The following is a 20,057-nucleotide window of genomic DNA, read 5'->3' on the forward strand; positions in this document are numbered from 1 at the left end:
TGCTTTCACGAATAAAGAAACTTCAAAGACTTCATGTTTTGTGTTCTTGTTCTGTAAAAAAATTCATACATGTGCACCTTTCTAAATCAAGTCCAATCAAATTAATTTCCTCATGGGGAATAAAAACAAGTTATAGAGATGATCAAAAGAAAAGGACACACTACCAGTCAAAAGTTTGGACATAATTGACTGAATTTATGTTTCTCATGATCTTAGTTGCATTTATGCATTTGGCAGACACTTTTATTCAAAGCATGTTGTTCCCTGGGAATCAGACCAATCATCTCAACGTTGCTTGGCTTTTTCAATACAGTTTAAATAGCATCCCAGCACCTCATGAAGAGAGAATGCGCAAAGTGTTCAGATCCGTAGGCAAAGGGTGACTACTTTTTGAAGAGGCAAACTATATCGTTTTGATTTGTTTCCCATTTTTGGGGCTTTACATTATTACCATCTTTTTATTTGTGTTATTTTATAGTTTTGATGAAATAACTATTATTTTAAAATATAAAACAATATTTATAAAGAATGAGCAGGGGTGTCAAACATTTTCACATACTAGTGTATCTGAGCTTGAGTTAGACACACAGTAGAGTTTTATAAATACATTAGTATACATCTAAACATCCATAAACCCATTTTCATATTGTAATAGTGGCGATTTGGGTGTCAATTCAAATTAATATCACTTATAACACAACAAGGTCTGAATTCTTTGTCAAAGCACTATATATATATATGTATGTGTGTGTGTGTGTGTGTGTTGCAATAGTAATACCTGCTGGCTTTGCTCTTCTCTCTCTGTGTTCTCCACTTATGATAGTAGGAGCTTTTTATCTTGATGCAGTAGAAGGCAATAAGAACTGCAGGGAGAAGCACTAGAAAAGCAAAGAGCAGTCCAACAACCAGTCCCACCTGACCTGAGGACAGATATAGAACATAGAGAGACCATTACACATAGGTCAACAGCAATCCTAAAGCTTACCAAATATCCTCCACTCTGGATAGCAGATGTAAGATCAAGTGTGCGTGCTGCATACATCCTGTACTGTAAAAATGTCTATAGCTATATTCAAAATAGCATACAATGCTTCTATAACTATTTGCCTTGTGTATACTATGTGCAGTATATAGCAGGGGTCAGCAACCTCTGGCACGTGTTCCAGCATTGCCACACGGAGGGGTAAACACTGGAACGCCAGCAATGGTGAGAGGGGAGTAGACTATTTTATTCATATGAAATTCCGCACCTGCATTCCAATCTACATCTGATGTAATCCTTCCTCATGATCACACAGTGTTTTTATGACCTGAATGGGGAGCTAAACAAAATGTAAAAATGCAACAAGACTGCAGTATACCCAACAGACTAGTGCAGCGCATGCAAGCCATTCGTGCATCACGAGCCGGCAGCGCTTCACTTTTGGTTAATCGAGCGAGTAAATGCGCCCACTTTGCTTCGGTCAGGCTGCGTGGATGACAGCCTACATTCCGTGTTTCATTTGTTTCTTTTTGCTTTCAGCCATTGACTATAAAATAAAAAAATGGCACTCCATGTCAAAAAGGTTGCCAACCCCTAGGATATAATATGTACAGTGGCCCCCAAATACTTGGACACTTAAGCCACATTTAAAATGTATGAATGTCTTTCTTTTATATAAAAGAATTTAAAACTAAGTGGCATTTATTTTTAAAGAATGATACCACAAAAACACTTTAAGCAAAACCTTTTGACAAAAATTAAGAAAAAAAAGTATTTGGATACTTTCTATTTGTCAAATTTTGTGGAACATGACCGTATTTAATGTTATGAACTACACCTGTAGTTGAAAGGACACCTCTGTGAACTTGTGGGGAACTGACTTCTATTGACTTCAATACATCTATTGAAAATAACCTAGAGACCAGCTTTGCAAGTCATTGCAAAAATAGCTTGGAAATGTCAAGTCTTGACCTCAAGACTAGATTATTGTAATGCATTACTGGGAGTATGTCCAGCAAGTTCAATAAATAAACTTCAACAGGTTCAAATTGCAGCTGTCAGAGTGCTGACTAGAACCAAGAAATATGATCATATTAGCCCCATTTTATCATCGTTACATTGGCTACCTGTTAAATTTCATATTCATTTTAAAAGTCTGTTAACTACATACAAAAATTTGAATGGTCTAGCTCCGCAGTACTTAAGTGACCTTCTACCACGCTATATTCCATCACGTTCATTATAATCGCAAAATTCTGGCCTGTTAATAGTTCCTAGAATATCAAAATCCACAAAAGGAGGTAGATCCTTTTCATATTTGGCTCCTATACTGTGGAATAGTCTCCTTAACATTGTTCGAGATGCAGACACACTCATTCAGTTTAAGTCTAGACTAAAGACTCATCTGTTTAGCCAGACATACACCTAATTTATCCATCAACTCACAATTAGGCTGCTTTAGTTAGGTCTGCCAGAACCAGAAACCAGAAACATTGATCATGATCTATATAACTCTGCAATAAATTGAATGGCATCTATGCTAATTGTATTCTATTTGTTTCCCTGTCTCAACCTCGAGACTCCCATTCTGAGGTCACCAGAACTGGCTGGATCCAGCTCCATTCCTGCTTCGTGTTGGACTCCACTGCTACGTCTTGCAGGGAGATGATGACTAATAGCAGCCGAAATAGACTGTAATAGACTGAATCACTTCAGTCTATTACAATGGACTTCAGAGGATGAACAGATGCCAACTCCATCCATAAGACATGGGATACATCATATTACCATTGCCTGAATCTTGGACTTAGGATAGACCTCACCGAAATTACCGTCCGGTTTTACAACAATGCACCTCACTGATCTCAGCCTGCATCACCTTGGTCTATTGATGGACTACACTCATATAATGGAATACATAGTCTAGAATTGAATTGCCAACAAAAGCCTTCATCAGCCAACTAACAAGGACAATTGCATCTATGTGAATCTAGGATGACTCAAGACAGTCATAATCTTAAGTTTAAACACATCTGTTAAACACGACCTTAACACTTACTTAGTTTAATCATTTTAAACCATTACTTACATTATACATAAGTAATATTGACATTATATTCTTGATGTTAGCCAGAGGGGAACTGGCCCCCACAGTGAGTCTGGTTTCCCCTAAGGTTATTTTTCTCCATTATCCAACATCAATCATCAACATAATTTTGTGTTCCTTGCCACAATCACCTTTGGCTTGCTCACTGGGGTTATAAATACAATTATTATTTAATTACTTATTTTAATACAATTCACAACCGTATTTTATCAAACTACACAATGATGACTCTAAGACATTATATATATTAGTCTCATTTTCTGTTAATAAATGATTTCTGTAAAGCTGCTTTGAAACGATTTGTGTTGTGAAAGGCGCTATACAAATAAAAATAATTTGACTTGATAAAATATATCAATAAAATAGACTAAAGAATAGGAGAGACGAACATGAGAGTGGAGGCACATTTCCAAGTCTGAAGTTAACTCACTGTCATACTGTACAGGTCCACTGTCCACACTGCCCCCCAGGCCTGGTCTCTCACAGAAGGGGGGAGCCCAGCCACGGTTACAGTGGCAGTTCCTATTACTGTTACACACCTGAATGCAAGAAAATACAAGACGCAAAGGAATTAGGGAGAGTGGGAATTTCCATGAGAAAGGTTTGGGTGTAATTGTCACATGCCTTTTGCACTAAAAGTGCTTGAGCGTACAGGAATAGTTATGCCATCATTTATTCACCCTCATGTCATTCCAAACCCCTTTGACTTCCTTTCCTGGAACAGAAAGGAGATGCCAGGCAGGATGCTTATGCTGCTCTTTTAATAAGATAAGATTCAACTTTATTGTCATTGTGCAGGTACAGAGCCAATGAAATGCAGTTGTTTTCGCATATCCCAACTAAGCTGGGGTCAGAGCTGGGGTCAGCCATGAAACAGCACCCCTGGAGCAGATAGGGTCAAGGGCCTTGCTCAAGGGCCCAACAGTGGTATCTTGATGGTGCTGGGGCTTGAACCCCCAACCTTTCGGTCAGTAACCCAGAGCCTTAACCGCTGAGCCACCACTGCCCCACATCAGTTGGAACTCACAGAAAATCTCCTCTTCAATTGCATACGTTCAATTTAGAACAGTCAAATTCACTGCATGGCAATCGGTCATGAGATATGCAAAGATCACATATGTTTGTCATTGACAAACCTGGTACAACGTGACTTGAGGTATCATCTTTGAATGTGCAAGCACAAATATGATTTGAGAAGCTACATTGAGGTTTTCAGTGACTGAAATTTTGGTCTGTTCATCACACTTTGAATATAGGGCACAGTTCATTTGGACTGTTTTACGAAACTTGCATGATGCCTTTTTTTCTCGTCATTTTTAAAGGCTTGACAGCCCCATTACTTTCTACCTTTGTTGTGTAAAAAAAGAGTAACCTTGACATTTAGCAATACCTTTTGTGTTCTACAGAAGAAAGTCATATGGGTTTGGAATGACATGAGGGGAAATTGACAGAATTTTTATTTTTGGGTGAATCAGAACCATATGCTGCCATTTACCTATCCTTATTTTCCTTGCAACAATTGCAAGGAATGGTTTCTACATGTTTTCAGAGCATAGGGCAAATCCAGAATATATATTGACTTTCATCATACTGGATTGTTTTTTTTCAACATAGAATATTTTACACGCTTCATTCGATCCCAGAGGCAAGGCAGACACAGTGGAAAGGAAAGAAAATGTGCTAAGTGCAAATACCACGATCACTCATTTTATTCACCATCCACACACTTCCCTAAGCCATACAATCAATATGAATCAAATGATAATGCAAATGAATAATAAAAAAGCACTTTCTGAATCTCTAATCTCCCCTCAAAGACCTGTCGTATTTGGTTGCCCTTTCAAACAACAACTGGGTAAATAAGCAAGAAATAAGGAAATAAAAGAAAAGCTGAAAAAAGAGTGAGACAGAGAGAGGGCAAATGGATTAAGAAACACAGGATTGGACTTTATACAGCTCGGAGGCTGTTTACAACTATTTGACCAAAAATACACAAATCAAATGCTATAGCTCTGCTAATATAAGAAAAGCGCTGGTTTTTATTAGAGGCAGTATGTTTCGGGAGATGAGCAACCCAGAGGGCGGTTTTAAGGGATTTAGAGGTGTGAAATCCCCAATGAGTCACTGAGTTAAAAAGGAACCTAGAGTGAGATGGAATACTAAAGTGAATATATTTGGCATAATTTTGGTGAGGCATTTGAGTGATTTATTAAAAATAAAAAATAAAAACAATACTTTTTGCATCTCTAGTTTTTCAGTGAACTCCAAAAGATACTTTCAAACAAATACATTCATTAACAATCTTTGTGTTTTCTTCTCACATTGTAATTTTAAATATTAAAATTGTACTGTTTCTTTACTTGAGTACTGTTTAAACTCTGGTTTCCCCAAAAAACTAATAACTTTTTAATAATGATAATTTACCATTTATTTACAGGTCATCAACATATAATCAGATATGTTTTTGCAGCAAAATGTCATCCATGGCAACTTTGAGACATTGGCCTTGTCCCAAAAGTTGATCCTGCTTGTTGTGAACTTGTAGTTGCAGACATGCAATGGCTGATCCTGCTTTTGGCTTCATTTTGGAACTATTTTCATTAGCGGAGCAAAAGCAATTGGCCCTATTGTGTCTACAAAATAAGTTACTCAAAATGAACCTGTTAATTATTCAAAAGCAATACCACACACTCACTATCATGCTGTTTTACCAGATATCAGCATGGCTGTGATTACATGTGGCCTAGTGGCTAAAGCCAAATCAAAGCTGTGATACTCAGTTCAGATATTCAGTACAACATTTGACATGAGACCTTACCCCATGCCCGTGGCAAAGGGCAACGCAGGTTTCTAGCTCAGTGAAAGAGGCATTTCGACATTGCCTGTCTTTGCAGACCTGAAAGCAAATAAAACAGATCCAATTCGACTTTAGCACATCAGAAAACACACTGTACATAATTTTATTCACAAAGCATCAAATGCAAACTTGCCTTCCCCTCTCCACATTTGGTGCCAGTCATAACCAATCCAGGGTCAGGCAGATCACCCTGCCCATCCTGTGTGCTGTAAACATATGTGCCCCGGCATTTCACTTCAGTGCCATCTGTACGGATGGTGGTGTCGATGGACACAGCATTGGTGCCTTTTGGTTTCTTGGCAGCACTGTGACACTGTATCTTGCCACATTTGGCATCACTGTTGAGAGATTTCATATGTGGGTTAGAAAAAATAAGTGATATGATATGATGGTAAGGAATCAATCATAGACATCAAAGACCACTAGTCATCTTTGCTTGTAATCATTCCTGCGTAATTCAGCAATGGCAAAAGCAAATAATATAATAGTACAATAAAAAAAACCTCACTTCTTAAATAATATTTTATTTAATAATAATTAATACTTAAAGGGAAAATTCACCAAAAATTATAATTACCTCATAATTTACTCACCCTTATGTTGTCTTAAATTCGTATAACTTTTTTTTCTTCTGCAGAACACAAACAAATATATTTTGAAGGATGTAAGTTGTTTTTGTTTGCACAATGTAAGTCAATTGGGTTCAAAACTTTCAAGCACCAAAAAGTACATAAAGGCAGCAAAAGGTAATCCGTAAGACTGAAATAATGTGAGTGCTTTGAGTGGGAAAAAGACCACAATTGAAGTCCTTATTCACTAAAAACCTCAACATCTGTCTCCTTAGTGCATTTTGGACCATATTGACTGACATTGTATGGACAGAAACTCATCATACATCCTTCAAAATATCTTTGTATGTGTACATCAGAAGAAAGTAAGTCGGTATGAGGGTGAGTAAATGATATGAGAATCATCATTTGTGAGTGAACTATCCCTTTAAATTTGTTTTGTGTAGTTTTCTTTTATATACGTTTCCTATTAATATGCAGCGAAAACTATAAGTAGACGATTTATTGGTTGATTTATTGGTTGACTTTCCCGAAAGTGTACACACTGGCTCTACAGAGCTTTCAAAACATTGCTCTGTTTGTTGAGCATAAGTTTGGGGCAGGACTACTGTAACTGACCAATGGCAGATGGGGTAGTGTTCGGGAAACCTTGAAAACATGTCATTATTGTTGCTATTCTGTTTGGTGATGCTAGTGGCAGAGAAATTGCACACTATGACTTTAAACAAATTCAGATTTGTTTTGAGAATGATGAATCATTTAAAAGGCAAAAAATAAGACTGGCTTTGGAGAAGCTTGTAACAATTCAGTACTTGAAATGATGCAATGCTCACTAAAACTGATTTAGTTTTGTCTTTGTAAATGTATAGATGGAGTCACAAGAGCAATAAGTGTGTTAAAAAGATAAAAGCTCTTTGGAATCACAGATTTCACTTCACTAAAGTCAAGTCAGCAAATCCTTTTACAAGACACACACTGCCAAAATGCTGAAGTACCATCTCACCTTTTCTGACACTTCACGAAGTTGCCATGACCGTCCTTGCCACAGTTTCCAAAGGCGTTACCCGCTGCATTCACATCTTGGAAACAGGCATCGTGTGCTGGCTGCGCGCCTGAACAAATTTACTTAGTTAAATTTACATTATCTTAGAGAAATGCCAACTCCGGTCAGGGACTCAAACAGACCCACTGTGTGATTGGAAGACTATTGCCAGCTGGCTTTATTCCAGCAGCTAATATTTAGTTTGAGATAATATAATGAAATCCATGCCAAAGCATTTAGGTTTCAAGTGTCCAAAAATAATTTTTAATGCATACTGTTTGTAAATATGTTTGACAATTACATATTATTCTGCATGTACAAATATTCCAACAATGTGAGACCAGAACACACTAGAGGTGTACAGTCAACCTCCAAGAGCTCTCACATAATAAACACCAGGTAGTTTTTGATCATCAGTGCTGACTAAATGCAGAAAGTGGGACTTTGTTTTGAAAGGTTTATCTAGGGGTAATTGATAGAGAAATCTGGCTTCGGATTCTCACTTACAAACAAAAAACAAAAAACATAGTATTTCTGTATTTTTTTGGAACATGTACCATTGTAATACCATGATATTCTATAAAGTAGCACGGAATGCCATGTTATTTCCATGGTAAATTAATAAAGAAAGCATATATTACTTTTATTTAAAGCATTAAAAACTTTAACATCTTGGCTCATTAATATTAATTAGGGTATTTAACACTTATCCAAGTGATTTGTTCTAAGAGGAGTAAGTAAACGCTAGCCATTATACTGCCCTACAAAGGCAAAACGCCGTAACATCATGTTTGGTCAAAAATGAGTTAATGTCATTTTTGGGGTATTCAAGACCTCCTTTATCATGTGAATAAATATCGTGAGTCAATTTGATTGTTTTAACGAGAAATTAAAGGGCTATGACAACCGTAACATCCAAAACCATACGAGAAACAACAGCAGAACGCCGTAACAATTGTATGGCTCAAAATACGTGTTTGAGCCATATTTCCTTCTTGCAGGTGTTCACGTCAGATTTTACAGCTAGTTATCGCTAACGTCCATACAAAGTAGGCTAACCTAAATAGTAAAAGTAATTCCAACTTTTTTTTGGTATACTCTGTCTGTATTATCTCAGAATTAAAAAGTAGTAATCCAAGTCGAGTTCGTTGACTGAGCATCTTGAGCAGTTTGGTGGCCCTTAACCCTTTAACTGTCACCCCTCCCCCTTTTTTCGCATAGACATGAAAATCACTATCCAAACTTAAATGGTTGTATTTCAAGAATGCTTTGTCATATATACCTATGGACAAGTTGTGTTCCAAATTTTAGGTTGATATCTCAAAAAATTAGCTTTCAGTAAGATTTTATTTGGGCGCAGTAAAAAACTTGGAATGAGCAGTCTCTAATCTCTAATGTATTGGTCCAATGTTTAATTAATTATTACTCTATAACTTGCATTTAAATACATATATCTTTGTATTCAATTATAATTAAATTATCTTTATTGTGAAAATATTTATTGTATTTATTCATACTGTACATACTGTACTGCAAAGTAACTTATCTGTTATACTGTTTAACTGTGTTAGTGTTGCCGCACTATCCTGATCATTATAGCACTAAATAGAAACAACCAAAGGTCTTCTATATAATTTAAAACAAATACCATGATGACTAGACCTTGGTTAGGTGTTCTTATAATGGATGTAAGTATGGTGAACAGCAAGTAAATATTGGTTATATGTCAGTTACGGCCTTTTGCCTTTGCATGACTCCTGATTTTTGGCACATGATACAAAAGCAGAGTACAGTAACTGCCAAACAAGGGTCAAAGGTCAATTTTGAGCTCAAGATTTTTTGCATACAAACATTTCTTCAGTATAGCAACTAGTTGTGAAATTTTGGGAGACCTACCTATAATACTTTTGTCTGGACAAAACAGAAACTTTAAAGTCATTTTTCTCAGTTTCACACTCTAGTGAGTTAAGGTCTTTTGCTTTTGCAGGGCAGTATAGGATTACTGCTTGTTCAGTCTACTGCCGATGTTACTGGTTGGCAGAGGATTCTGGGCAAGACAAATTTAGAGATTTCTAAAAGTGTGATGTATAAAAGTCATAATAGTTGCTTTGCCCCTGGTACTGCCACAGTACTTTTTATAAGGGCTGTCATCCTTTCAGTGTAATGAAAGAGCACAAGAACATGAAATGTATGACGCAACACCAATAACTGGATCTCTTAATTTGGAAGAATTTTCAATTGCCAACTGAGGATTAAAGTGTATGACTTAAATGCCAGATATTTATGCAAACACTATGCAAACACAGAATTTTCAAACTCAAATCTGAAAACAACATTAATGTGCACGTCTAGATTTCTGTTGTAACCTCCGTTCCCTGATGGAGGGAACGAGATGTTGTGTCGAGTGAAGCGACACTAGGGGACTTTCTTGAAGGCCTTGGTTACCTCTGAACTTGAGAAAAGGCCTTCATTGAGGTTTTTCACTGAGGAGCCGAGAATAAGGTTCGGCCATTGCAGTGGCTAGGTTCAGCATAACCTAGACGTTCCCCGTCTGTCGCTCACTTCGACGATGTGTCGAGTGAAGCGACACTAGGGGTCCCTACTCAATCACGCCATGCTCTGAACCGTGTACGTGCACTGCTGACACAGGTGCGGGCAGGCAGTTGCGTGCCAAAGCAACAGGCTGCGTCAGACTGCACTGCACGTACCCTTCCCCAACGCCCCATAAAAATTGTCATAAACTTTTTTAGGTTCCCGGCATTCCCAGAGGGGGGGAACAAAGCGACGTGCCAAGCTTGGGAGCAGGCAGGGCCTTTTCTCTCTCTATGTTTTTCGCATAGATTAAAAGTGGCTGGGGCCATCTTAATGCTATTACACGCAACGGGGAAGGTGTTCTTTTCCAGCTCCTGTTCTTTCAGGGGGAAAATACCCCACAGAGACCACCACCTGCCCAGGCTGGGGGGAAAAGGCTGGGGGGAGGTAAAGAGTGCCAAAATACATCACATGGGTTTTCAGGCCATATATAGAAATGGCGGAGGGGTAGATCATACCTGCTGCCAGGGACGAGTTGCAACAAACAAGGCAACCGGGGGCCAGCGGGAACTGCCCAAGATCCCATGAGGGGAATAGGCATGGCCTGGGAGGGTTCAGCCTCCGGGTGCCTCTAGGGTACCTGATGATCAGATGGTGCTTCCCTAGGCACTTACCGTACACTGCGTCATGGTGAACTGATATGGCGGCTACATAAACCTTCAAACCTCCAGCCTCTCCTGCTGGAATGAGAGAACTGACCCGACTGTCTTCGGATCAGGAAGAACACCAATTCGCGTACAAGCGCCACTTCAGGGTGTAAAGTTGCCTGGTAGAGGGAGCTCTGGCTTGGTTGATCGTGTCTATGACAGCAGGTGGTAGGCTACTTAGATCTTCCGCATCCCATCCAGGGGCCAGATGTGGAGGTTTCAGAGGTCTGGGCACGGATGCCAGAGGGTGCCCCGTCTCTGAGAAAGAAGGTCCTTCCTCAGGGGAATTCTCCAGGGAGGGGCTGTCGCGAGGAGCTTGAGATCCGAGAACCAAGTCCATGTGGGCCAATAGGGGGCCACCAGAGTGACTTGTTACTCGTCCTCCCTGACCTTGCACAGAACCCGTGCAAGTAGGCTCACTGGGGGAAATCGCTGTGCCTTGTCTGAGCAAACTTAGGCAGTTCAGCACCGATCCAGGGAGAGCTTGCTCTTTTCCTCAACGACCTGACGCCCTAGATGGCTGAGGTGCCTGAGCACCTGGTCCCTATGGGCGCACAGAGACTCTCGAGAGTGAGCTAGAATCAGCTAGTTGTCGAGGAAGTAGAGTACGCGGATGCCCACTTCCCTTAGCGGGGCAAGGGCGTCCTCTGCGACCTCCGTAAAGAAATGAGGGGACATGGACGAGCCGAAGGGGAGGACCTGGTACTAGTATGTCGGGCCGTCTGACATGACCCATAAGAAGGGTCTGTGCCGAGGCAAAGTGAGACGTGAAAGTATGTATCCTTCAGGTCTGCCGCTGCGAACCAATCTAGATGCTGGACACACGTTAGAATAAGTTTCCGCGTGAGCACCTTTGAACGGGAGTCTTTGAACGGTTCAGAACTTGCAGGTCCAAGATTGGCCGCCACGCACCACCTGTCTTGGTTACGATGAAATAAGGACCGTAGAACCCTGGCTTCATCTCGGCTGGAGGGACAGCTCTATCGTACACCTGTGGGGCGAGTGCCTGGTGAACTAAATCGCGTCACCGAGTCGGAAGGTCCCGGCCCGCCAGCGCAACGGGTTGGAAGCGTAAGCAACACATCCAAGCTCCGAGTGGGGGGCACTAAGGGGACAATCATGTATGATGTACCCGGTATGATGATTAACCCAGCAGGTAATATGTCGGGGAGCAAAGTTGCGTTCCAAAACAATTGTGCTGAGAAAAAAACTCAAAGCATTTAACTTGCTCCGCGTACCTGGCTGGGGGCGGGAAAGTGACTGAGGAGGAGGTCCTATGGAGGCGTCTACTAGAATTGTCAGAACCGGCCCTCTGGGAGTCTACAGTTGAGGGCGTGGAGGAGAGGGGGCTGCGTCCATGAAGCCGTGACTGTAGGTGCTTGGCGCCAGACTGCCATGAGAACGAAATGTGGGGGCACCAGTTAGGTGACCAAAGGAGTGAGGGAACTGCTCTCTTTTTCCTGGCAATGTGGGTACCGCGGCCCGGGCGGGGTGAGGCAAGAGGTTTCCCTCCCGGCCCTCCATCGGAGATGGAGTGGCACAGATACCAACTCTGTAAAAATGATCTCGCTCCTTGGTATTTGTGTCAGGAATGCTTGTGAGCCTTCTGTGTCCTGGTAGTGGTTCGTGAGATGGGGGCATCAGCTTCCTGCGGGGAGCTCTACGCTGGGGCTTAGAGCTGGGCCAAGATTGAAGCAGAGCTGCCTGTTGTTTAGAAGCAGCAGGGGGATGCCCTCGGCGAGCAGGTTGTGGCCATGGTTATGTTCTCGCAATGAGAACATGAACCATTCATAAAGCGCTGCCTGCATGTAATCGCAGCCCAGGCTCGCGAGGCAGCTCTTATGACCATCAGAAGCTGAGAAATATCTGCCGCATCCAGGAACTACACTAAAGGAGGAAAGACATCTTTAAAAAACACGTCTTTAAAAAGACGTTCAACGCTAATGTGTATACTCTTTTAGAGAAAATATACACTTTACTATTTAAGGAAATGTTGTTGAAGCGCCCAGGGGCAAAACTGCACTGCCGTGCAGAGAAGGAGAAAGCTGACTTTCAAACTTAAATGGTTGTATTTCAAGAATGCTTTGTCATATATACCTATGGACAAGTTGTGTTCCAAATTTTAGGTTGATATCTCAAAATATTAGCTTTCAGTAAGATTTTATTTGGGCGCAGTAAAAAACTTGGAATGAGCAGTCTCTAATCTCTAATGTATTGGTCCAATGTTTAATTAATTATTACTCTATAACTTGCATTTAAATACATATACCTTTGTATTCAATGCAAATTCTGCCTGCCAAATTCTCATTGGCCATTTCTCAAGTTCAGAGGTAACCGAGGCCTTCAAGAAAGTCCACTAGTGTTGCTTCACTCGACACAACGTCGAAGTGAGCGACAGGTGGGGAACTGATTTATCCCATTTTAACAAAATAATTCTTGAACTGGATGCTGTCAACGTTACAAAATTTCCCAGCAAACTAAAACCACACCCACAGAGTAATGGGACGTTCACACAGGATGCGTTCTTGAGTTCATCTGCACTATTTTTTAACTGTTGGTCTATATAAATATGCAGTTGTGCCTGCAGCTGTACAGTCGTACTCACTGTGTACCATGAGTGCTTCGACTGACCTGAGAAAAATTTCTTCTCATAATATATCATAAATCATGAAGTGGGTCCCGTATTTCTGTTGGTTGCTTAAAAGAACTAGCAATGCCCAGTTTGCGGATGAACAAACAGCACTGGATACAGTGAAAATGTATATTTGCTAGATGGACGTCTTTTGAAAACTGCAAAAAGTTTCACTGTTTTTATCATTTCTCACAGGAGCACTGCATTTTTAGACACCATGTCAAGTTAAAAAGAACTTCTTCAACTGATAAAAACGCATCTCGAGATACCTGTGTTCTGTTCTATTAGTTATGGTGCATATTGCTTTTTTTAGCGTGAGAAAGCATTGTTCTGAACGGTTATTGGTAGATATGCTTTAGCCCATAGTTACATGAATGCTCCAGAAAATAAAAAAATGCTTCTCTCAAAGTCACCAGAATTCAATGCTTTGGTGTTGTTTTTGCCAAGAAAAATCTCAAAGAGAAGCATGCCCCTGGACCCCCTTAGATATAAGGTTGTATTAGGCAGATTTCTGTGTATATCCTCAGATGAAATCCTGCAGGTGCCCTTGTAAATATGTGCTAGGGAGATGTCTTTGACAGTTACGATGCCGTTTTTGCATTTTTTTCTTAACCACACGCAACGTAACAAAGCTCTATTCAATGTTAATTAGTTTTGATCCTAGTTTTGTTTTTATTTAAAGTTATCCTAACCAGCTGTACATGCCATTTTTATTTTCTATTTTTGCTGCATCAAGTCTGGTAGTCCAACCCGCTTTAAACTCTCATTATACCAAAACCCCACTAATAATTGTACATTAAACATCAAATATGCCCTGACTGGCTATGATCATACTGCGTCACGCAGGAGTTTTGTGTGTAGTTTGGAGAGACAAACTGCTTGTTGCTGAAATATTATAGCATTAAGTCTGGTTAGGACATGATGTAAAAGTCAAAAGACGTTTAAAAACATCTCCCGAGACGATTTATTCAATTGCACTGTGTCAAGATGTTTTTGAACACAAGAATACAGTAGGTAGCATTTAATATCTCACCATAGCCCCACAGTTGTAGACATTGTTGTTCGTGGGTCAGACACATGCCATTGTAGCAGTAGGCGTGATCATACTGACAGGTAGACCCGTCCAGCAGGTAAACATTAGCAGGACAGTAGGGAGAACCTCCTGTGCAGTATTCTGGCAGATCACAGGCACCAGCTGGACCACGACACATAGTGCCAGCCTGCTTCAGCTGTGGGCAGAGGGCACGATGAGGAAACTCGAGGACTTTGATAAGAGCGAGTGGAGAGCGCAGGAGGTGGGCAGACTAGTGTGAAAAGGTGTATAGGAAACATACTAGGCAAGACTCAGAATAGAGAACATGGGGGAGAGGGAGAAATAAATAGACAGATAAATAGTCAGGCACCTTGCAGTCTTCACAGCAGACCCCGTGGGCACATTGTGCTTCGGCCTTCAAGGTGCAATTGCTGGGGTGGCAGCAATCATTAGTGCATTCCTGCGGGAGACAGAAAACATAAGCTATTTTCAATAAAGGCTACCAAAGCAAGTCAGCATATGGCCCTGAAATCAGACATTCATTCACTTTTGCACACATTTTCACACATGCATACAGAGGGGCTAAAAAGTCCACATTGAAAGTCTGTGAATCAAAATCTAATTTTAACCTGGAAATAAACAGTCTGAGGATTCTGAAAAATTTAAAAGAAGAAATGTTATGATGTAAAATGATTAAGATATATTGGTAAAACTTTACAATATGATTCCATTCGTCAAGTTAATGCATTCGGTATCGTGAACATACACTGAACAATAATTTTTTTACAGCATTTATTAAACTTGTTAATGTTAGTTTATAAAATACAATTGGACAATTGTTAATTGTTAGTTCATGTTCGTTCATAGTGCATTAACTAATGTGAACATATACTTTTATTTTAAAAATGTATTAGTACAACCCCACTTCCGAAAAAGTTGGTACAGTATGAAAAATGCTAATAAAAACAAAAGGAGTGATTTGTAAATTATTGTCTTTTGTTGTCAGAAAAGACAACTAAAGCCCAACAATGATTGATATTTTATCAAATATATTAGCATAATGATTGATATTTGTTGTGCTTTAATATCATGCAGTAATACATTAGCATAATGATTGATATTTGTTGTCATGAAACAAAGTCCCTCCCCTCCAAATCAAGTGATCACAGGAGATGCATTTAAGTGACCAGGTGTAAACAGCAAGGTGTCTCACCTGACCACAGTTGATCAGATCACCCGAGACGCATACTAACTTTAGGTGTAAACAGGGTCATCATGTTAGGATAACATGGATCATCGCTGTTTTGCACAAACTTGTGGAGTCTATTCCAGCTCGAGTGCATGCTAAAAATACTGAACACTTCGAAAATTTTCACTCAAACTGTTTTGCTGAAAATGTAATTTGGGGGAAAAAAGATGCATTTTTGCAATTGGACTCAGAATTCTGAGACAATCTGTACATGCACACACAATCTGCATGCATGCTATGCCTAAAGTGCAGAAAGAAATACATTGAGAAGACAAATTACACAGGGCAATGGATGCACTTAAAAATGTTTGACATGTATGACACTGATATATACAGTGTGAAGGCATCTTATGGCCCATAATTATACTGTACATCTGAAAATGAATAGGGGTAGGGGAGGAAGTGTGTGTGGTGCGTTTTTGTGTGTTTAATGAGGAGGAACAACATACACACTCATACGCTCTCACTGTCACATACAAACACTCTCTATCTCTTTTTCGGTCACACAAACACATGCATCAACCACTTCATATCATTTCAGAGCAGCGGACATCAAGTGCAAATGACAGCTATCATTATTACACCAGGAATATATAAATGGTGTTATTCTGTAAGTGTGATGCAAAAGACATGCATTCGACAGGCCTGGCACTGTCCAATCAATTTTTTTATTCATGAAATTAAAGAGGCCTGACAGTTGAGAGTGGTTTGAATTAAAAGGCTAGAAAAGATATATAATAACAGGTTGTTCGATGCTGCAAACCAGCTTTTTCTGCCAGGTGAGCTAAGGTATTGTTTCATTGAATATGCTTTTGGAGGCAGGTAAAATCCATAACAGGAGTCCAGGTGTTTATGTATTGACTAGGTGTTACAGACACTAGCTCAGTCTACCTACACCAGATGGCAAATCACCCACCCATTATATAAGCAATGACAGCCTGCCAAACACAGCTTTACAACAAGGTGGGATGTTCCTCTCTCTACACACACACACCTGACTTGCAATGCATGGTGTCCTGGGAGGTGAGACTAATGTACGTGCTGTGCTACGAAACAATGCATCCCCCGCTACATGCCCAGCGGGTTGGTTATTTGTTCCACGATCAGTTCAGATGCACGTCCTACAGTGGGGTTACTCATCCAATGTCACTTGTTATCCAGGGGCGAATAGCATCCAGACAATCATTAGACAGCAATTCTGGTGGCCGTCACTTGTGCAGGACGTATGCCAGTTCATAGACGTTTGCCCCATTTGTGCAACATATAAGACCTCCTTAACCCCCCCAGCCAGGCTCCTCCAACCACTGTCTGTCCCTTCGAGATGCTGGTCTCACCTAGCCTTGGACGTTGTAACTGGTCTCCCCCCTCCCATGGTAACACAGTTGTTTTGACTGTTGTGGACCAATTCTCGAAGGCGGCTCATTTCATTTCACTCCCCAAATTACCCACAGCGAGGGAGACAGCGGTAGCAGTCATAAACCACATTGTCCACATTCCTGGCCACCCGGTCGATGTGGTTTCTGACAGAGGCCCCCAATTTGTCTCGTTTTTGGGCAGAATTCTGTCAACAGCTGGAGGCTATGGTTAGTTTGGATTCCATCCCTAGACAAATTAGCAAGTGGAGCAGGCGAATCAGGAGCTTGAAAAGATCCTACGCCAATGCACGCACGCATCCACAAACTTCTTCCCCGCTACTGTAGACGGTGTCGGGATCTTCATTCTTCATCAGCACAGTTAAACTTCATATTTAATGTTAATAAAGCCTTTGAACTGTTACTCTGCTCTTGGGTCTCTTTGTCTCGCCCTGGCTGTATTGACACCTTCCAATTGTTAAAAGAAAACCTCTAAAAGAAAACTGTTGGCTGGCTAGGCAAAGCTCCAAATAAAACATTACATGAATAAATAAACTCATGGGAATGAGGCACAATCAATGATAATTCATTTTAACGATGCAGATCAAATTTTGATTTATTATATGTATTACAAACCCTCTACTGTTCTCTAAAAATTATTAATGCATAATTGGTCTGATTCAATATTCTTTAAATCAATAAGTAATTCCATTTAATAATTCATTTAGGCACAAATCACCTCTGGCTCTCCACAGTCACATTCCTCCCCTTCCTCTACAAAGCCGTTTCCACACTTCTTGCCCCCAACCAGATCCTTCATGTTGGGCATGTTGAACAGGCACATTCCTCCTCCCTTCTGGAAGTAGTTGTCTAGGTCTTTTTTGCTACAGCGGCTGAACACTTTTGGAAATGGGTGTCTGTGGAACATTTTAGAAAGGAAATTATATACATTTTATGGCATAAACATGAACAAAAAGTACAGCTATCAATAAAACTAGGAAAACATGGAATTATTTTTTGTTTTCTTCTTATTTATAGGGAAAAATTCAAACAGACTCAAGGCTGTAAACACCATCAAATAAATGGAATGTTCCGGGGACAGTAAAGTTAATTTGTGGCATAATGTTGATATCCACAAAAAAGAATTAGGATTTGTTCTAGATTAGAGTAAAGCACTGACAATGGAGGTGAATAGGGAATGTAAAACGTATAGCCACAAGAAGTAAACATTATACATGTTAGCTTGATTTTATCATGATAAAATTTTCCACCTTACAATGTTTTTCATGTTATAGTTTTTCAGCGTTACATCACCATCACAACAAAGGTGTAATATTGGATATAACTTCACTTAAATAAGGTCAGAAGTAATTTTATCACACTAAAATCTTCTTTACACACAATGTTTATGTCTTGAGGCTACAATTTTTAAACAGTCTCTATTTTAACGGTGATGACCTGATTCACTTCTGTTGCAAGTTCCTTAATGTAATCTCATTTTATAAAAAAACTAAAATGACAGATGAGTCAAAACAAATTTTGGTGGTTATCAACTTTAAGCTTATACCTAGACACAACAATATTCTGATACATTTTTGACCCGTATGGGTTTTTCAATTTCAACTATTATGATTAGTCCCCCCAATCCTAAATATGTGGTTACAGACATTCCTGGCTACAGCTGTCTGTCATGTAACATCATGATAATGAATGTAAGGTCTAAATTTACAATGTAAATAAGAGTAGTGGAGTTTTCCAAACAATAATTCACCTGTTTGGACATGAAAAAAACACTCTCCTCACCTTTCCACCATACAATCTTTCCTGAACATTAGCCTTGCCGTTCCTTTATTTATATCTAATCTAATGAAGCTGTCCCATAAGACTTTGGAATGTGCTGTATTCAACTAAACGTGAACCTTTCGTATCTTCCTTAGCCCTAATAAATTAAGCCTTAATCCAATTCGCTCTACTGAAACTGTTCTCCTACAAAAACGCATATAAAAAATGGTATAAAATATAAACAAATATAATAAAAGATATATTCTCAGAATAAAAATCAATTTTGTTTTAAGGATGTTTACATATTTTTGACAAGGCCAATAACAAAAAAAAAAGACTGATTACTTTAAAAAAAAAACTTTTTTTTATCTTTCTTCAGCTTTCAGCACTGTCAACCTCTAAAGGTGCTGTCACGCCCGGCTTTGCCGTGCTGGGTGTGCTCACTCCACCAATTACCGAATAATGTTTGGGCCGTTTCTCTCCCCCCAGTCTGAAGGGGGAGCTGTTTGTTTTCGGTCCATCTGGCAGCAGCTGATGGGCGGGACTGTTTAAAAACCTCTCCTGCCAGTTGCTTAGGAGGCTCTAGGCTGTGCGTCTCGGCATGGCTATGGCGGCAACACCATCCTACTCCTTTTTGTTTGTTTGTATTACACATAGTCTACATTTAACTGATTTGCACTACACTTTGGATTAGTTTCCTTTTGTTTCTCATTTACTGACTTTATGTATTTATTGATTTAAATTATGTCATCGTATAATTTAATGTTTAAATAAACTGTTTTTGATTTAACTGAACAAATGGTGTGGTCTCCCCTATGTCGTTGCTACTGTGAGCCAGGTAGTCGTGACAGTGCGTACACACTGCCAGCGACTTTGTCGCTGCAAGTCGCCAGTGGTGAAGTAGCTAGTGGGTGTTCCCACTACTGGTTGCCTAGTAACGTTTATAAATGACATTCACGGATGCCATTCCATTGCTGTTGACAGCGAATCGCTTTTCTTGCCACTAAAAACAAACATTTTGGAGTTAAAAGACTAAATAGAAATGGAATCAGTACATAAAACGCTTTATATCAAAGATGAATGAGAAACAAGGCATGCTGTTTGCCATAGCGGCTGTTTATCTCCGGCGAAAATGCAAATGCCGGTCTGTCTGGGTCCATAAAATCCCCGCGATCTCAGATACACCTTTCCAAGCAGTATTTTTCTTAAAAAT

The 20,057-nt window shown here is 39.9% G+C and overlaps 1 protein-coding gene across 1 annotated transcript in view; it reads right to left on the reverse strand.

The window, feature by feature from the left end:
- Positions 1–20,057, reverse strand: part of LOC127649319 (disintegrin and metalloproteinase domain-containing protein 33-like) — a 121,707-nt gene that overhangs the window by 10,310 nt on the left and 91,340 nt on the right. Inside the window, exons 12-19 of the mRNA XM_052134377.1 lie at positions 17,802–17,979; positions 14,832–14,921; positions 14,462–14,657; positions 7,519–7,627; positions 6,080–6,284; positions 5,908–5,985; positions 3,520–3,628; positions 779–920 (exon numbers count right to left, since the gene is read on the reverse strand). Coding sequence (XP_051990337.1) covers positions 779–920; positions 3,520–3,628; positions 5,908–5,985; positions 6,080–6,284; positions 7,519–7,627; positions 14,462–14,657; positions 14,832–14,921; positions 17,802–17,979 — 1,107 coding nt within the window. The remainder of the gene's footprint in view (positions 1–778; positions 921–3,519; positions 3,629–5,907; positions 5,986–6,079; positions 6,285–7,518; positions 7,628–14,461; positions 14,658–14,831; positions 14,922–17,801; positions 17,980–20,057) is intronic.

The sequence above is a fragment of the Xyrauchen texanus genome, chromosome 1 (assembly GCF_025860055.1).
Source record: "Xyrauchen texanus isolate HMW12.3.18 chromosome 1, RBS_HiC_50CHRs, whole genome shotgun sequence".
Lineage (NCBI taxonomy): Eukaryota > Metazoa > Chordata > Actinopteri > Cypriniformes > Catostomidae > Xyrauchen > Xyrauchen texanus.